Source organism: Macaca fascicularis, chromosome X, assembly GCF_037993035.2.
Source record: "Macaca fascicularis isolate 582-1 chromosome X, T2T-MFA8v1.1".
Lineage (NCBI taxonomy): Eukaryota > Metazoa > Chordata > Mammalia > Primates > Cercopithecidae > Macaca > Macaca fascicularis.
Window position 1 is genome coordinate 93,312,743 of NC_088395.1, and position 21,234 is coordinate 93,333,976.

General features: G+C 35.1%; 1 protein-coding gene across 8 annotated transcripts in view; it reads left to right on the forward strand.

Moving 5' to 3' along the window:
* The window catches only part of DACH2 (dachshund family transcription factor 2), a 691,333-nt gene that overhangs the window by 545,334 nt on the left and 124,765 nt on the right, over positions 1 to 21,234 (forward strand). For all 8 annotated transcript variants that reach the window (XM_015444057.3, XM_015444056.3, XM_074029434.1 and 5 more), the window contains one exon: positions 2,970 to 3,128. In XM_015444057.3, coding sequence (XP_015299543.1) covers positions 2,970 to 3,128 — 159 coding nt within the window. The remainder of the gene's footprint in view (positions 1 to 2,969; positions 3,129 to 21,234) is intronic.

A 21,234-nucleotide genomic window follows, 5' to 3' on the forward strand; every position in this document is an offset into this window, starting at 1 on the left:
AAGGCTGACTGTAGCTTAGATTGGTCAAAATACTTTGTTAGTTTTAAGGGCAATGGGTATTACTGCATCTTGACAAAGAGGCATAAAAATGCAAACATTGGGGCCCCCGAACATTCCAGATTAAGTCATAATTAATGTTTACACTTAAAAAGATAAGAGATTTAGATCAAAAGACAAAAAAATGTAGTCAGAGAGTTAATACCTCCTAATCCAAATATCTAGAATGTTCCACACTCCTCAGCCATTTGATTCATATACAGTTGCCGTTACATTGCAGGATAATACTTATATCCACATTTGGTGGAGGTGGGAAGAGATGGAAACTACCTTTTCTATCATTAACACAGTAGTTAACAAAGGTGTGAGCTGTTGGAAAAAGTGTATACAAAGTTCTCATCAAAGCATACATAAAACCACACTGAAATCCTTTGATAAGATTTTTAAAACATTTCTATTCAAGCTTATTTGGAAAATGTGATACACAAACCATGAGAATACTACCTAATGTACCATTTAATATTAAATGTAGAATAAATAGTTTTACATTTATAAAATAAATATTAATATAATCTCAGCTCCAATGTTGCTGTGTTGCTGTTGCTGCTGTGATACTGCAGTACTATATTATTATCATATGGTATAATTTAATGTCTTCTAAATGTATCTTCCTTTGTCAATATTTTACTCATTTTATAAATTACAGTTCTGCAATGGTAAGCTAATTCATATCTTGAACATAGTGCTAAAATGATGCAGTGCTTCCATTTTTGCTCAGTAATTGATCTTTCAAATTTTTGCATTTTCTGATATTAATCATGTTTATTGGCCTAATGTTTCTATAAAGAATTCTCAGTGTTGCAGTGGTTACTTTCATAGCTTATTAAAATACTCCCTTGCCCCACCATCTCTCTTCATTACAGCATAACAATGTCTTATTGATTTTAATTGAAATTTCAAATTTGTCAACACTAAAATATGTCAATGCACCAAACCATAAATTACCTCCCTGCTCTTAAGCACATGCTGTACAACAGCCAACATCTGGATGAAAAGAGAGAACAAGTGGTAATCATAGAAGTATTGCATGTTTTCAATGAACATAGCAGACCTCAACATGATCAAGGGAATGATTTTTGGTCCATTAAACCAGTCTATTAAATTCAACCAAATTTCCTACCTACGAAGGTTTCATGCATCTTGTCTGAATGGCTTATAGCAGGACCCCAACAAGTAACTGCTTATTTCTTCCCACATTTGATTGGAAAATCTGCGTCCACATCAGCAGGGCCAGATACCCTTCAATCTTTACATATACTGCTCTAGAATCTGGTGTTTCCTTATCTCAGCTCATCTAGTTGGAGGCTAGTCAAGATTCTCACTTTTGGATTAGAGATTAACTTTGGCCACAAAAGAACCTGAAAGAGTACTGAAGAGGAGGACTAGAATAAAGTTCTTCCTCTTCAGAACTGAGGTAAGACTGGATGACTGGAGAGGAAGGTTAAACAATCCTTTCAGAGATTCTAGCAGGCAATTTGCTTGAATAAATTTTAAATCTTGAGGAGGAATACCAATTGGGCCTGAAGACATTTCCCTGAAAAGTTTACAACTCTCAAAACTGCTTTTGCAAATGTGGTTTTTGAAATAAAAGTATAAAAATTTTTGTCCCCTTTGACTCAAATTCCACTCAGGGAATTAACTGATTCTAAGGAAATAATTTAAATGAATGTTTTTGTTATAATGTAGACTATAGTAGTGACAATTGGAGACGAAGTCTAATGTTTAATAGTCACTGCACTTTGTAGATATGATACCTGAAGCAACATGACAGACTGCTTATAATGTAAAAATGGGTATCCATATGAACAAAGTGTGGGAGGGAAGTCAAAGATGTGAAAATAATCACAATATTAAATGTTGTGGATATGAGTATGTTGATTTTTCTACCTTTAAAAAAAACCATTAAACGTACATATTTTACAGAGCTCCCAAGAGTCCCAAGACCAAACCCCACACAAACAGGGTCAGAGTTTCAGGCAGTAAGTGGGATGGTGTCAGCCAGGTAGAGTGCTAATGTTGCAGTCCCAGCATGGGAATGGAGGAGGAACCACTGACCCCTGAATGAATGAAGCACATCAAGCAAATAGATGCAGCTGCCTGCAACCATTTTGTTTTCTAAAGCCAGACTATCTGCTTCTGCAGTGATTCGAATCCCACTCTTTACTTCCCTGTTTAAAGTATTATCCTGAAAGAATGTCCTGGAAATTATTCTGTATTTGTTTTCCATATGGATTTAAGCAATGGTTCTATCCCCCATAGTATGTTAGATACCAGATGAAATAGCTATGTCAATGTAGATCATGATTTGTCTACATTTATACACACTTCACCTCACGTTCTATCTTGAAGGATCAAGGTAAGTATAATTTCAAATTCAAAGCAATTGTTTCCTATTTTTGTCCAGCTTATTTTATACAGAACTCTAGTGTGTATGAATAGATTTGCTTCTCTGAGTGACCTGAGAAGAAAAGATCATTCTTTTCTTACTATGTATTTTTGCATGTTATCATGCTCTTACAAATGAGTGTGTTCTTTTTCAGTGATCAGTACAGTCCTTTAAAATATAGTATATGTATGTTAAAGGTTTAGAATACAAGGCAGTGGTGGTCAATTAATGTTCCCTAACATGTAAGTGCTTCTAAAAGCTATTCATTATGATTCCAGATTTGTTGAGAATACCAACAAGTCAAGAGTGCCTATACTATTATTGAGAATGATTTAGCCTTCCCAAAGGCAGCTTACATCTCTAGACTATTGAAAGTTTTTGAAACTGTCATAAAAATGAGTTAACTGTGTTCAATAACAATATTCTAAGAGGTGGTATTCATGATTGCAGCCCTAAAAGGGAATTTTAAAAAGCCTTCTTATGGAAAGTTGTCAAATTGAAATCTGTTTATATGAATCTTTTTCAGGTGGAAGTGAATCCTCCTGGGATAAGGATAAGATGCAGTCTCCATTTGCGGCACCTGGACCCCAACATGGAATTGCTCATGCAGCCCTAGCTGGCCAGCCAGGCGTTGGAGGTGCTCCAACCCTCAATCCACTGCAGCAGAACCACCTGCTAACCAATAGTATGTATACCGTCCTCCCAAAACTGGGTGTGTTGAGCAAAATACTATCCAAGACCTACTAGAAAACTTTGGCTGGCAGGGCTTAGTCTATTTTTCTTCAATAAGGTATACCGATTTAGTATCAGAAGGGGAGGTAAAGAGGGACTCACTTTCCCTCTTTACCTCCTCTTCTGATATTAAATGGTTAAATCTTAAGTACATGTAAGGGCACATGGGAGGTACGTGGAAGGTAGAGGTACACAGAATAGAGGTACATGGGAGGCTATGTAGTATAGTCATTAAGAATGTTGGCTAAAGTCACATAAACTTGTGTTTGAATCCCACATGTTTAGAATTCTTTTTTTTTTCCTTCTTTTAATGGAGTTTTGCTCTTGTTGCCCAGGCTGGAGTGCAATGGAGCGATCTTGGCTCATTGCAACCTCCGCCTCCTGGGTTCAAGCAATTATCCTGCCTCAGCCTCCCAAGTAGCTGGGATTACAGGCACCTGCCACCACAGCCAGCTAAGGTTTGTTTTTTTTTTTTTTTTTTTTTTTTTTTTTTTTTTTTTTTTGTATTTTTAGTAAAGATGGGGTTTCACCATGCTGGCCAGGCTGGTCTTGAACTCCTGACCTCAGGTGATCTGCCCGCCTTGGACTCCCAAAGTTCTGGGATTACAGGTGTGAGCCACTACACCCGGCCACATGTTTTGAATTCTACATTATTGTTAGATGTTGGAGAAGTCACCTAACATTTCTAAGTCTTAATATCCACAACTATATAGACTGTGGATAAAAAATACACCCACTTAAGGTTGCTGTGAGGTCTCAGAATAATAAAGTAAAATATGTTAACAGTGAGTTGCATAGAGTAAGTACTATATATATCACAAGTAGTATTATTACTTAGCAATCGCACTATAGCTAATGTATACAAATACAGGTTTAGATGATGTTTTAGGGACTTCAAAGACTCATAAGCCTTTCTGCAGCAAAGCAGATCTTGTGTATATGACTTTTATATATATCTTACTTTTCTTACGAATGGATAATCCAGGATAGGGTTTCATTACTCTCTTCCCTGACACTTTTATCCTGCCATTCTACCTTGGGATTAAGGCAACAGAGGAATTCTGAGACATTTTAATATAATGTTCCAAATCTTAGTGAAATTGGTCAGTTATTAGGCATACAAAAATAGGTTATGGTGTGTTACTTTAAAGTAGTTATAATCTCAAGCGTAAAATGTCCCATACAAAATGAAATGTTAAACAAAAGCAAATGAAATGAATGCCAGAAAAGTTATAAATATTATGATATGAAAAGTTAAAAAAGGACTGATTAAGGTAGATTCAGGTTATAATGAGGGTAATTTAGAAGACTTTGGCCTCTAGTCCGACATATAAAGAGCTTGGAAGTCATTACTCCCATCTTTGCAACTAGAAAAAAGATAAACAATCTGAGAATCACCAACTCTTATTAAAGCCATCAGAGCTTGAGGTCACAGAGCCCCACCATGCTGGAAACTAGAGAGAAAGGCAGCACAGCTCATAAGGAGAAGAAGCCACAGCTAGATCCTGGTAGAAGCATTTAAAAGATAATTGAGTAATTGCAGGAGACTTGCTGTAGATCTAGCTCAAGAGACAAAAAATTCGTGGAGGCCCTGGTTTATGAGGCCCCTACACTTTCATGAGTTTTATTTCTAGGAGCCGTACCAGATTCTCAGGGTGAAGATATGAGAACATTCTCCTCATGTTTCTAGCAAGGGGAAAAGAAAAGTAACAACTTTGAAATATGCTCATAGTATCTGTTCTCCTGAAGGCCCGTCCTCAAAGAAAACTATTTTACCAGAGCTTAAACTACTTGGTGTTGCTAGAGCCTAACTGACCTGGGGAAAGGGATATACTAACCTCCAACCCTCTCTAACTTTTATGTGAGGGGAAAAGAACAGTACAGTTCCAGCAGCCTTAAGCCTTCTGTCTCACCTAAGGACTTACGGGAGTTAAAAATTACTTGTGAAAGTCACAGCCCAAGGATACAGGCTCACTAAGGGGCTAAGACCTAATCATAAGATTACAGAATGTTTCTTCTCTCACATTTAAGTATCCCCACAGTAGTGCTCCTGTATAACAAAGGGGGATTACAGCTTAAAGAACTGCAATTTTCAGACCCTAGTTATGACAGGTTCTCTAGGGAGAAGCAAAACTAAGGAGGACAGAAACAAGACTAGAGGAAAATTTAGACACTAATGCCACAGGTAAAGCAAGCATTTACGATAGCCTAACTACCAGCCAGATCAGCATAAAACCTATCACCAAAGGCCCATTTACTTCAGTCTCTCCTACTACATCATTTCTGGCTTTAAACGAAAAAGAAAATGCAAACATAAACAAAATCAAAAAACACAATCTGAAGAGACAGAGCAAACAACAGAACCAAATTCAGACATAGCTGATATTTTAGAATTATCAGACTGAGAATTTAAAAAAAAAAAAAAAAACTAATATACTAAGAGAATGGAAAAAACGAACATCATACAGAACACATGGGATAGTTAATCAGTGAGGCAGAAACCCTAAGAAAAAATCAAAAGAAAATGCTAGGAATAAAAGAAAGAACTCCAATAAAATGAAGAATATCTTATATGAAATAATCGATAGAATACACAGAGTCAAGCAAAGAATCAGTAAGCTTGAAGATATTTCAACACATACTTCCCAAGCTGAAAAAAGAGAAATGATGACAGAAATAAAATACCAGAATGGACTATCTAAGAACTGTGTGACAAAGAAAAGAAAAAGATAAAAGAACAGAAGACATATTTCAAATAACAACGACTGAGAGTTTTCCAAAATTAATGAGAAACACCAAATCACAAATTGTTCAGCAAACACTAAGTAGGATAAATACCAAAATCTACAAATACCCATATCATATTCCAACTGCAGAAAACCAATGACAAAAAGAAAATCTTGAAAGAAGACAGAGAAAAAAAACTTTATTTTCACACAGAAACAAAGATAATAATTACACTGGACTTCTCTTTAGAAACCAGGCAAATAGCAAGAGAGTGGAATGAAATATTTAGAGTGTTGAAAAAGAAAACATCATAAATGTATACCCTTACTATCCACCCACAAGAATTTAAAAATATATATTTAAAACCCCACAAACCTAGAATTCTGTCTCCAGGAAAATTTCCCTGGCTCAAGCCTGTAATCCCAGCACTTTGGGAGGCCGAGGCGGGCGGATCACAAGGTCAGGAGATCGAGACCACAGTGAAACCCCGTCTCTACTAAAAATACAAAAAATTAGCCGGGCGCGGTGGCGGGCGCCTGTAGTCCCAGCTACTCGGGAGGCTGAGGCAGGAGAACGGCGGGAACCCGGGAGGCGGAGCTTGCAGTGAGCCGAGATCGCGCCACTGCACTCCAGCCTGGGCAACAGCGTGAGACTCCGTCTCAAAAAAAAAAAAAAAAAAAAAAAAAAAAAAAAAAAAAAGTGAAGGAAAAATAAAAACTTTCTCAAACAAAAATTGAGGTAATTTGTTACCATACCAGTAGAACTGCATCACAAGAAACATTGAAAACTCTTCACGAAAAAAGAAAATGATATACGTTGGAAAGTTTGATTTATGTAAACAAAGGAAGAGCACTAGAGGAGGAATAAATTAAGATAAATTAATATTTTTGATTTCTTCTTTTTGTTTTGTTAGTTTGTTTTTTTACAGGGTCTCACTCTGTCACCCAGGCTGGAGTGCAGTGGTGTGATCACGGCTCACTGCAGCCTTGACCTCCCAGGCTCAGGAGATCCTCTCTCCTAACCCCCTCCACCCCCCAGTAGCTGGGACTACAGGCATGTGCCACCACTCCCAACTAACCTTTGTATTTTTTAGTAGAAACAGGGTTTTGCCACGCTGCATAGGCTGGTCTTGAATTTCTGGGCTCAAGAGACCTGCCTGTCTTGGCCTCCCAGAGTGCTGGGAATACAGGCATGAGCCACCATGCCCAACCAATTTATAAAAATTCTTAGTTAATCTAATACATAATGGTCTGTTCAAATAATAAAAGCAATATAAGCAGGAGGAGCAATTCTTATATCAGGTAAAACAGACTGTAAAGCAAAAGCAGTGAAGAAAAGACAAAGAAGGTCATTATATTAATATATTGATAAAAGGATACATCCAACAAGAAGATATTACATTCCTAAATATACCTGCACCTAACTCTGAAACTCCCAGATTAATAAAACAGTTACTACTAGACCTAGGAAAAGAGGTAGACAGCAGCACAATCATAGTGAGCGTCTTCAACACTCCACTGACAGAACTAGACATAGCATCAAAGCAGAAAGCAAACAAGGACTTAAACTGAATGCTAGAACAAACCGACCTAAAAGTATTTACAGAGCACTTTATCCAATAAATGCAGAATTTACATTCTTCTCATCAGCATGTGGCACATTCTCTACGATAGACCATGGATTAGTCCATTTTCACGCTGCTGATAAAGATATACCCAAGGCTGGACAATTTACAAAAGAAGGAGATTTAATGGACTTACACTTCCACGTGGTAAGGGAGGCCTCACAATCATGGTGGAAGGCAAAAGGCACTTCTTACATGGCGATGGCAAGAGAGAGAATGAGAACCAAGTAAAGGGGTTTCTCCTTATAAAACCATCAGATCTCGTGAGACTTATTCACTACCATGAGAAGAGTATGGGAGAAACCTCTCCCATGATTCAGTTATCTCCCACTGGGTCCCTCCCAAAACACATGGGAATTATGGGAATACAATTCAAGATGAGATTTGGATGGGGACACAGAGCCAAACCATATCAGCCCATATGATAGGCCAAAAAACATGTACAATTTCTTTCAGTTCAGTTCAGATTTTGATTATTTTTTGTCTTCTGATATGTTTGGGGTTGGTTTGCTCATGCCTCTCCATTTTCTCTAGTTGTGAGAATAGGTTGTTAATTTGAGATCCTTCTAACTATTTGGTGTAGGCATACAATGCTATAAACTTCAATACTAACACTGACTTAGCTGTGTCCCAAAGATTGTCATATGTACTATCTTTGGTCTCATTAGTCTCAAAGAATTTCTTGATTTCTGCCTTAATTTTACTATTTACCCAAAAGTCATTTGGGAGCATGTTGTGTAATTTCCATGTAATTATATGATTGAATTTGTTAGTATTGATTTCTATTTTTACTATTGTGCTGTCCAAGTGTGGCTGGTATAATTTCACTTTTTTCAATTTGCTGAAGATTGTTTTATGTTTGATTATGTGGTAGATTTTAGTATGATTTATTTTTTTCCCAATTTTCTGAGTTTTTAAATATTTGATTATGTGATCAATTTTAGAGTATGTGCCATGTGCAGATGAGAAGAATGTGCATTCTATTGTCTTTGGTTGGAGAGTTCTGTAAATGTGTATTAGGCCCATTTGGTCAATTGTGAGTTCAGGTCTTGAATATCTTTGTTATTTTATGCTTTGGTGATTTGTCCAATACTGTTAGTGTAATGTTGAAGTCTCTCACTATTATTGTGTGTAAATCCAAATTTCATCATAGTTCTCTAAGAACTTGCTTTATGGATCTGGGTGCTCCTCTGTTGGGTGCATATTTATTTAGGGTAGTTAGGTCTTCTTGGTGAATTAAACCCTTTATTATTATGTAATGCTCTTTTTTCTTTTTTGATCTAACCACAGTAAAAAAAATAAAGGAATCCATGATTTTGTTCTTTGAAAAAATTAATAAGATACATAGATTACTAGCTAGACTAATAAAGACACAAAAGACAGAAAATCCAAATAAACACAATTACAAATGACAAAGGGGACATTACCACTAACCCACAGAATACAAAAAATTCTCAGAGACTTACTATAAATACCTCTATGCACACAAACTAGAAAATCTAGAAGAAATTGATATATTCCTGAAAATATACAACCTCCCAAGACTGAACAAAAAAGAAATTGAATATCTGAACAGACCAATAATGAGTTCCAAAATTGAAGCAATAATAAAAAATCTACCAAACAAGAAAAGCCAGGGACTAGATGGATTCACAGCTTAATTATATTAGATGTACAAAGAAGGGCTGGTACCATTTATACAGAAAATATTCCCCAAAATTGAGGAGGAGGGACCTTTCTAACTTGTTCTATGAGGCCAGGATCATCCTGATACCAAATCCTTGCAGATGCACACCAAAAACAGTAAAAGGTAAAAAGGAAAAGGTATTGTCATCAGGACAATATCCTTGATGAACACAGATGGAAAAATCTTCAAGAAAATACTAGCAAACCAAATTGAGCAACACATAAAAAGCTAATCCACTATGATCAAGTATGCTTTATCCCTGGCATCCAAGGTTGTTTCAACATATGCAAATAAATACATGTGATTCATCATATAAACAGAAGTAAAAACAAAAACCACATGGCTGTCTCAATAGATGCACGAAAGGTTTTTGGTAAAATTCAAGATCCCTTCATGTTAAAAACCCTCAGTAAACTAGGCATTGAAGGAGCTACTGCAAAATAATAAGAGCCGTCTCTGACAAACCCACAGCCAACATCACACTGAACTGGCAAAAGTTGGAAGCATCACCCTTGAAAACCAGCACAAGACAAGGATGCCTTATCTCACCACTCTTATTCAACATAGTACTGAAACTCCTGGCCAGAGCAATCAGACAGGGGAAAGAAATCAAAGGCATCCAAAAAGGAAGAGAGGATGTCAAACTATCCCTAATCGCAGATGACATAATTCTACATCATGAAATTAACCCAAATGCCCATCAACAGTAGATTGGATAAAGGAAGTGTTGTACATATACACCATGGAATACTACACAGCCATAAAACAGAATTAGGTCATGTTCTCTGCAGCAGCATGGATGGAGCTGGAGGCCATTACCCTAAGAAACTAATGCAGGAACAGAAAACCAAATACCACTTATTCTCACTCAAAAGTGGAAGCTAAACCATGAGAACACATGGACACAAAGAGGAAAATAACAGACACTTGGGCCTAATGGAGGGTGCAGGGTGGAAGGAGGGAGATGATCAGAAAAAAATACTATTGGGTACTATGCTTATTACTTGTATGAGGAAATAGTCTATACAACAAACCCACATGACACACAGTTTACTTGTATAACAAATCTGCACATATACACCTGAACCTAAAATAAAACTTAAAAAAGTCTCAATACATTTTTAAAAAATCAAAGTTAGATGAAATATCTTCTCAGGCCACAGTGGAATAAAACTAGAAATCAACTGCCAAAGGAACCCTCAACACTATAGAAGAGCATGGAAATTAAACAGTCTGCTCTTGAAAGATTTTTGGTTTAACAATAAAATCAAGATGGAAATTTAAAAAGTATTCAAAATGAATGATAATAGTGACACAAGTTATTAAAACAGCTGGAATATAGAAAAAAGTAAACAGTGCCAAGAGGAAGGTTTATGTTACTAAACGCTTACATTGAAAAATCTGAAAGGTCACAAATTAACAACCTAACATCACATCTCAAGGAACTAGAGCAACTAGCCCAAACCAAACCCAAAGCTAGCAGAAGAAAAGAAATAACAAGGATTAGAGCAGAACTAAATAAAATGGAAACAAAATCTATGAAAAAAAGATCAATTTTAAAAAAGTTAGTTCTGTGAAAAGATACAAAATCAATAGAACATTAGGTAGATTAATCAAGAAAATAAGAGAGATGATTCAAATAAGCTCACTTAGAAATAAAAATGGAGCTATTACAACCAACACCACAGAAATTCAAGATTTTTTGAGACTACTATGACCACCTCTATGCACACAAACTAGAAAACCTAGAGGAAATGGTTGAATTCCTGGAAACATACAAACCTCTTAGCTTGAATCAGGAAGAACTAGAAATCCTCAACAGATCAATAATAGGCAGTGAGATTGAATCAGTAATTTAAAAATTGCCAAAGAAACAAGAGCCCAGGACTAGATGGATTTAAAGCCAAATTCACTGGACCTTCAAAGAAGTGATACCAATCCTACTGAAACTGTTCCAAAATATTGAGAGAAAATACCCTCCAACTCATTCTATGAAGCCAGCATCACCTTGTTACCCAAGCAAGGAAAGCACATAACCAAAAAAAGATAACTATAGACCACTATCCCTGATGAACCTAGATGAAAAAAATCCTCAATAAAGTACAAGCAAACCAAATTCAACAACACATCAAAAAGATAATACACCATGATCAAGTGGGTTTCATCCCAGTAATACAGCGATGGGTCAATGTACTCAAGTCCAGAAACGTGATTCACCACCTAAACATAATTTAAAACCTAAAGCATATGATCATCTCAATAAATACAGAAAAACATTCAATAAAATCAAACATTCCTTTATTATAAAAACCCTCAACAAATTAGACATTGAAGGAACATAATTAAAATTATAAAAGCCATCTATGACAAACCAACAGTCAGCATCATACTGGAAGGGCATACACTGGTGGCATTATCCCCATAAGAACTGGAACAAGAGAAGGTTGCCCATTTTTACCACTCCTGTACAACATAGTGCTGGAAGTCCTAGCCAGACCAATCAGGCCAGAGAAAGAAAGAAAGGACACACAAATAGGAAAAGAGAACGTTAAAACATCTATCTTCACTGGCAATATGATCGTATAAGTAGAAAGTCCTATAGATGCTATCAAAGGATTTCAAGATATGTTAAATGACTTCAGTACTGTTTCAGGATACAAAATCAACATACATAAAATTGTAGCATTTCTATATACCAATAAGATTCAAATCAAGAATGAGAGCCAAATCAAGAATGCAATCCCATTTACAATAGTCACAAAAATGTAAAATATCTAGGAATACATCTACCAATGAGTCGAAAGATCTGTATAAGGAGAACTACAAAACACTCCTGAAAGAAATAATAGATGACACAAACAAATGGAAAAACATTCCATGCTCATGGATTGGAAGAATCAGTATTGTTAAAATGGCCATACTGCCCAAAGCCATCTACAGACTCATTACAATTTCTATCAAAATACAAATGCCGTTCATTTAAATAATTAATAAAAAAACTATTATAAAATTCATATGGAAGAAAAAAATTGGCCTAAATAGCCAAAGCAATCTTAAACAAAATGAACAAAGCTGGAGAGTTATCACATTGCTGGATTTCTAATTATACTACAAGGATATAGTAACCAAAACCAAAACAGAATGGTACTTATATGAATATAGACATATAGACAAATGGAACAGAATAGAGAATCCAGAAATAAAGCTGATCTTTGACAAAGCATCCAAAAGCATAAATTGGGGAAAGGACACCCTATTCAACAAATGGTGCTTGGAAAATTGGATAACCATATATAGAAGAATGAAACTAGATCTCTGTCTTTCACCATATACAAAAATAAACTAGAGATGGATTAAAGACTTAAATCTAAGACCTCGATTAATAAAAATTCTAGAAGAAAACCTAGAAAAAACTCTTCTAAACATTGGTCTAGACAAAGAATTTGTGATTAAGACCCAAAAAGCAGATATAATAAAAATAAATAAATAAATGGGGCCTCATTAAACAAAACAAAAAAAAGCTACTGCACAGCAAAGGTAATAATCTTCAGAGTAACAGCCAATTCACAGAATGGCAGAAAATGCTTGCAAACTCTGCATCTAACAAAGGACTAATATCCAGAATCTACAAAGAACTCAAAGAAATCAACAAGACAAAAACAATAACATCAAAAATGTGGGCAAGTGACATTAGTAGACACTTATCAAAAGAAGATATACAGGAAATGCAAATCAAAACCACAGTGTGATATCACCTTACTCCTGCAAGAATGGCCATAATCAATAAATCAAAACATAACAGATGTTGGTGTGTATGCAGTGAAAATGGAACACTTCTACATTGCTGGTGGGAATGTAAACTAGTACAACCACTATGGAAAACAGTGTGGAGATTCCTTAAAGAACTAAAAGTAGAACTACCATTTGATCCAGCAATCCTGCTACTGGGTATGTATCCAGAGGAAAAGAAGTAATTACACACACAAAAAAAAAACACGCACTTTTATAGCCACAATTCACAATTGCAAAAATATGGAACCAGCCCAAATACTCATCAATCAACAAGTGGATGAAGAAATTGTATGTATGATATATATGTGATATATATAATGGAATACTACTCAGCCATATAAAGGAACAAATTAATTGCATCCACAGCAGCCTAGATGGAACTGGAGATTATTCTTCTAAGTGAAGTAACTCAGGAATGGAAAACCAAACATTGTGTGTTCCCACTCAAAGGTGGGAGGTAAGCTATGAGGATGCAAAGGCATAAGAATGATACAATGGACTTTGGGGACTCGGGGGATAATATAGCAGGTGGGAGAGGGATAAAAGACTATAAATTGGGTCCAGTGTATACTGCTTAGTTGATGGGTGCACCCAAATCTCAGAAATTACCAAAAAAGAACTTAATCGTGTAACCAAATGTCACCTGTTGTCCAAAAACTTGTGGAAATAAGAAATAAGAAAAAAAGATATACAAATGGCCAAGAGAAAATGCTCAACATCCCTAATCAATAGGAAAATGCAAATTGAAACCACAATGAGATGCTACCTTACCCCTGCCGGAATGGATATTATTAAACATTTAAAAAAAATATATAGATGCTGGCCTGGATGTAATGAAAAAGGAGCACTGTTCCTTTTAGACACTGTTGACGGGACACTGTTGATGGGAATGTAATTTAGTACAGCCCCTATAGAAAACCATATGGCGATTTCTCAAAGAACTAAAAGTAGATCTGTCATTCAATCCAGCAATCCCTCTACTCTGTGTCTATCCAAAGGAAAAGAAGTCATTATATCAGAAAGACACCTGCACTTGTATGCTTACCGTAGCACAATTCACAATTGTAAACATATGGAATCAACCTAAGTGTTCCTCAACAGATGAGTAGATAAAAATAAAGTGTTATATGTATACACCATGGAATACAACTCAGCCACAAAAAGAAGAAATTAATATCTTTTGCAGTCATTTGGATGGAGCTGAAGGTCATTATTCTAAGTGAAGTAACTCAGGAGCAGAAAACCAAGTGTTGTATATTCTCACTTATAAGTGGGATTTAAGCTATGTGTATGCAAAGAAATACAGAGTGGTACATGGACGTTGCAGAATCAGAAGGGAGGAGTGTGGGAGCTGGGTGAGGGACCAAAAAAACTACATTATGGGCACAGTGTACACTTCTCAGGCTACAGGTGCACTAAAATCTCAGATTTCACACTATGCAATTCATCCATTTAACCAAAAGTTACTTGTACACGCAAAGCTATTGAAATACGAACAATAACAAGAAAAAGTAATTTTAAAAAGAATGTATTGGGTCATTATACTTGTGGATGAGTGAAATAAGTGACAGCAATGTTATAAAGGACTGAAAGGAGGAATTGAGAACTGAGAATACTCTGTTATAAGGCATTTGTACTACCCCTGAAGTAGTATAGTGGTATTTGTAAATGGAATAAGACTAATTGTAAATATATATTGAAAACTCTAAGGCAAACACTAAAGAACATTAAAAGTTTTAACGGTTTGATTTTTAAAACATTAAAAATTTTAATAAAAATTTTAAATTCCTCTTAAATTCATGTGGAACATTCACCAAGATAGGACATATTCTGGTCCATAAAATACACTTTAACACATTTAAGAGAATAGAAATCAAAGTATACCCTCAGTCATAATGGAATTAAACGAGAAGCCAATAACAGAAAGACAGCTGTAAAATAAAAAAATACTTAGAGATTAAACAGTACACTTATAAATACCACACAAGTCAAAAAAAGAACCCCCAAGAAAAATTCAAAAGTATTTTAAAGCAAATGACAATGAAAATATAATTTATCAAAATTCATAGGATGTAGCAAAAGCAGTGCTTAGAGGGAAATAAATAGCATTGAATTAATTAATATATTAAAAAGGATAAAGAGATAAAATCAGTAATCAAAGCTACCACTTTAGGAAAATAAAAAGATAAAAAATCTAAAGCAGAAGAAAATAAATAATAATTATTAGAATAGAAATGAATGAAATTGAAAACAGAATATCAACAGAGAAAATCAATGAAACCAAAAGCTGGTTCATTGACAAGACAAATGAAATTCATAAACCCCTAGGCAGACTAACTAACAAAAAGAGAGAAGATGCAAATTACTATTATCAGAAAATAGAGGCCATCACTATTTATACTATGACATTAAAATGATAATATAGCAATACTCAACAACTCTATACCCACAAATTTGATAACTTGGAAGAAATTAGCTAATTTTTTATAAACTACAATCTACCAATACTCACACAAGAAGCAACAAATAATCTGAAAAAGCCTATACTTATTACAGAAATAGAATCTATAATTAAAACCCTTCCACAACAGAAAGCACCATGTTCAAATGGGTTCAAAGGTAAAGTCTACCAAACATTTAAAGAAGAAAATATACCAATTATCTGCAATACCTTCCAGAAGATAAAAGCAGTGGGAATACTTTCTACCTCATTCTATGAGATCAAAATTAACCAAATACCAAAATATCAGAGAAAGACAATGTAAGAAAGGGAAACTATAGACCAGTGTCTCTGATGAACATAATGCAAAAATCCTGAAAACAAAATAGTACATTAAAGTTAACAATGTATAGGAAAAATTACACACCGGCCGGGCACGTTGGCCAATGCCTGTAATCCCAGCACTTTGGGAGGCTGAGGCAGGCGAATCATGAGGTCAAAAGATCAAGACCATCCTGGCCAACATGGTGAAACCCCGTCTCTACTAAAAGTACAAAAATTAGCTATGTGCAGTGGTGTGTGCCTGTAGTCTCAGCTACTAGGGAGGCTGAAGCAGGAGAATCACTTGAACCAGGGAGACGGAGGTTGCAATGAGCCGAGATCGCACCACTGCACTCCAGCCTGGTGATAGAGTGAGACTCTGTCTCAAAAAAACAAAACTAAACAAAACAAAAAATTACACACCATTACCAAGTGGAATTTATTCCACGTGTGTAAAGGTAGCTCAACATTGGAAAATCAGTTGATGTAATCTGTAACATCAGTAGGCTAGAGAAAAAAAATAATATGATACTAAAAGTAGATGCAGAAAAAGTTTTTGAGAAAATACAATACACATTCATAATAAAAACTCTTAGAAAAAAATAGGAATAGAGGAGAACTGCCTCAACTAGTTAAAGAACATCTACAAAAACCTACTGCTGACATCTTACTCAATGGTGAAAAACTAGGTGCTTTTCCCCTAAGATTGAAAATAAGGGAAGGATGTTCCCTCTTATCACTTCTATTCATCATTGTACTGGAGGCCTTAGATAGTGAAAAATGACAAGAAAATGAAACAAAAATTTATACAAATTAGGGAAGAAAAAATTGTATTGGTTCAAAGATGACATGATTATCTGTGTAAAATTTAAAAAGATTTTACAAAAAAGTCTCATAGAACTGATAAGAGATTATAGTAAGGTTGCAGGTACAAAATTAATGTAAAAAATCAACTGCTTTCTTGTATACCAACAATGAACAGTTGCAATTTGAAGTTAAAAACACATCTTAAGTGAAATAACTCTGAAACAGAAAGTCAAAAACTTATAAGTGGAAGTCTAGACTTCACCACTACACAATGTATCCATGTAACAAAACTGCACTTGTACCTCTTAAATTTATACAAATAAAAACACAAAATTGTTTAAATTAGCAGCAATAATTTAAGTACTTAAGTATAAACATAGCTAGCTAGCTAGCTAGCTAGATAGATAGATAGATATAGATATAAGATTACTAGAATGACTACTACAGAACTCTGATGAAAAAATCCGGGAATATGTAAATAAATGGAGAGGTATCCTATGTTCATGGATAGGAAGACTCAATATCCTTAGAACAGCAGTTCTTCCCAACTTGATCTGTAGATTTAATATATTCCCAATCAAAATCCAAGGAAATTGTTTTGTGGATACTCACATAGTGATTCCAACATTTATATGGAAATTAAAAGAACCAAAATAGCCAGGAAAGTATTGAACAAAAAAAAAATGCAGTGGACTGACACTACCATACTTCATTATTTACTATAAAGTTACAGTAATCATAATAGTGTGATTTTGGCAAAAGAACTGACAAATAGATTAATGTTAATAGAACAGAATAGAGAGCCTAGAAATAGATCCACACAAATATAGTCAATTGGTATTTGATGGAGGAGCAAAGGCAATTCAATAGAAAGATCATAGCATTTTTCTACAAATTACAGTGGAACAACTGGGATATCACATGCAAAGAATGAACCTAGACACAGACAGACCATCTGTTCTTTACAAAAATTAACTCAAGAGCATCATAGGCCTAAATGTAAATTGCAATTGCAAAACTCTGAATCTATTAGCAGATAACATCAGAGAAAAGCTGGGTGATCTTGGGTTTGGCAATGAGGTTTTAGATACAATATCAAGACCATAAACCTTAAAATAAACTAATAAGTTGGATTTCATTAAACTTAAAAACCATTCCATGAAGCCCACTGTTAAGAGAATGAAAAGACAAACAAAAGAATAGGAAAAGTCTTTGCACAACTCATATATGATAAAGGACTGATAGATATACAAAGAAACTTTAATCTCAACAATAAGAAATAAGCAACCAAATTAAAAAGTGGACAAAAGACCTAAACAGACATCTCATTAATTAAGACACAGATGGATAATAAGCATATGAAAACATGTTGAATATAATATGTCACTAGGGAATTGCAAATTAAAACAACTAGGAGATACCCATAAACACCTGTGGAAATAGCTAACATCCAAAATTGTCAACTTCAATTGCACACAAAGATTTGGAGCAACAGGAACTTTCCGTTTGTTGTTCATGGAAATGCAAAATACTATAATGACTTTGGAAGACATTTTGGGCATTTTTTAAACTAAAGTAAACATAGTCCTATATTTATACAAATCAATGAAGAACTTAAGTTCACACAAAAACCTATACACCAAAGTTTATAGTAACTTTATTCATAATTGCTAAAAATTAGAAACAACCAAGATATGCCTTAATAGGTGAATGCATAAACCAACTGTGGTATATATGTACTATGGAAACATATTTAGCAATAAATACAAATGAGCTATCAAACCTTGAAAAGACTTGGGTGAACCTTAAGTGCAAATTGCTAAGTGAAACAAATCAGTCTGAAAAGGCTAAATAGTGTGTGATTCTAACTAGCTAGCATTTGGGTAAAGGCAAATCTATAGAGCCTAAAAAGATCAGTGATTGCCAGAGGTTGGGGGGAGGGATAAAACAAGTGACCTCTGCTATAAACTATGGACTGTGGTTAATACATCAATATTGATTTTTCAAATGTAGAGATACAACAGATTATTACACGATATTAATATGAGGACCAACTGTGTGATGGCAGAGTGGAGGTATAAGAAAATTCTCTGTAACTTCTGCTAATGTGTTTTATTAATCTAAGACTGCTCTAAAACTAGTCTATTTATTTTTTAAAGGGAAGGGATATTTACATAGGCAAATCAATTGGGTTAGGAAGGCAGATTCCAGAGAGAAGCATTAACATGAGTGAAGGCTAACATGAATTCAAACTGTAGATGTAAATAGTCCGGTGGGGCTAGAGTACAGCATACAGAGAGGAATATAATGAAACATTACAACCAGAAAGGTAATTTTGGATGAAATAAAAATGCTTGTATTTTATTCTGGTAGCAGTAAGTGGTCACTGGAAGTCTTAAAAAGGGAGTGGAAAGGCAAATGAAAAACCACAGGAAGACAGATTGGGAAGATAGGGTACTTCTATCAAGGGATTAATGCCTGGTAGTCACCGTAGAAATGACAAAATATTACAGAAGTCAACGTGACTTAGAAATCAAATCAATGTGAGATTTAGATAGACAGAGGATTACTAAAGTTTGTACCTTTCATAGCTAGAAGGAGGTGGTGCTATGCACTTATATAAGAATTGTAGGAGCTGCTGAAATACCAAGATGCATTAGAAATTATTCTTACAGGCCCGACTCTGTGGCTCACTGCTGGAATCCCAGCACTTTGTGAGACCGAGGTGGGCCGATCACTTGAGGTCAGGAGTTCGAGACCAGCTTGGCCAACATGATGAAACTCCATCTGTACTAAAAATACAAAAATTAGCTGGGCGTGGTGGCACATGCCTGTAATGCCAGCTACTTGGGAGGCTGAGGCAGGAGAATCGCTTGAGCCCAGGAGGCAGAGGTTGCAGTGAGCCGAGATCATGCCACTGCACTCCAGCCTGGATGACAGAGCGAGAATCTGTCATATTTTTAAAAATAAATAAATAAATAAATAATTTAAAAAATTTAAATTAAAAAGAAGAATTATTCTTATAGTAACTTGCATAATGTCTGTGAAGTCAATAGGAAAAGAGATAACCCATTTTGGTGATTTTTTAAAAAGATTTGTCTTTATTACCATGCTATTAAAAGGCTACCTGTATATCTAGCATGTGACTAAGTGAGCCAGATTGCAGGTGTGGTGTGTACTACTGATGGTTTTTAATTATATGTGTTCAGTTTCAGAAAAAGTTTGACTTTCATAATTCAGTATTTGCATAAGCTTGGCATGGAGAACTCATATGTGGTCACTGTTATATTGGCCTGTAATGTAAGTACTAGCTTGGGGTAAAGTCTAGGGCATTACAGTCAATTGACAGTTATTGCAGGTCATGATTTCAAAATATGAGTTTTAAGCCTTTCATGGTCATTTGAAATGTTTGATGAATTAGATTTTAAAACTGCCAATGGGCTGTTAAATTCTTTTTGTAGTTTGCATTTAGTTTGCATTTCAATTGGACTTTAGGTAGGCATATTTCCTATTATTGCCAGATGGTGCCTAGGTGATACTGAAAATCTCTGGAGAATGAGGAAAGATTATTACACTGTTAAGGGAACTGTAAGTTGAACAAAAGCTTATTTGAGCATTTGAATAGTAAATAGGAGCACTGATGGCTACTTTTCATCTAAGTTTGATCAATTTGTGACTGAAGCAGTGTACACAAAGAAGGACTGAATTGTATAATTACCTTGGGCTTGCAGTAAATGATAGCCTTATATAGAAACCTACTTAGGTCATTGATTGTCGTTATTATGTTGAACATAATGTGAAGGTTTCAGGAGAAAGATAAACAGTGATTAGTTTAATATATATTATAAAATATCATTATAGCATAAGCTAGATGATAAAAATGCATATGTACCTAAGTAATTTTAGAAGGCTAACTGAAAATATGCTTTTAGTTTTAAAGGGAGTGAGTTGCACATACAAATGAGATTACACAGCATTTGTCTTTCTGTGCCTGGCTTATTTTGCTTAGCATAATGTTCTCCAGAATGACAAGTGTTTGAGGCGATGGATATATTAATTAGCATTATTTAGTTATCCCACATTGTGTGTGTGTATATGTATATGTGTATATATGTGTGTGTACACATATATATAATAGGATCACTTTGTATTCCATAAGTATATGCAATTGTAATTTGTCAATGTATAATAAAATTTTTAACTATTAAAAAGTAAAAATAATCACAAGTGAGTGGAAAAGGCCACTTTGAATTCAATATTGTAAGAGTTGTTTTGAGGCTTCATTGATAAATTAATAATGGCAACAAAAATATTTCAGAGCTCGAAAGTTTGGTTTAGAAGGTTGTTCCTAAAAAGGATTTAGAGATAGTGAGCTGTAAGTGCACACGGATAGGAGAAAAGTTTAAAATAGTTTCTGACTCTGGGATATGGAGTCAGATAGGGAGTACAGAGAATGTTTTCTTTCCTGAGTTCCACACAGAATTTAAGTTTCTAGGTTAGGTTTTATCCTTGTGTAATTCTGGTAACAGTGCATTTTGTGACTATCTTTATCAGAAACACTGGTGGCTAATGTTTTCTTTACTGAGGAATTGCTTTCATTGTGATGATCACTTGAGTGTTGTATGAGACCTTACCTACCTGGAAATGTATTCCACTGCTTG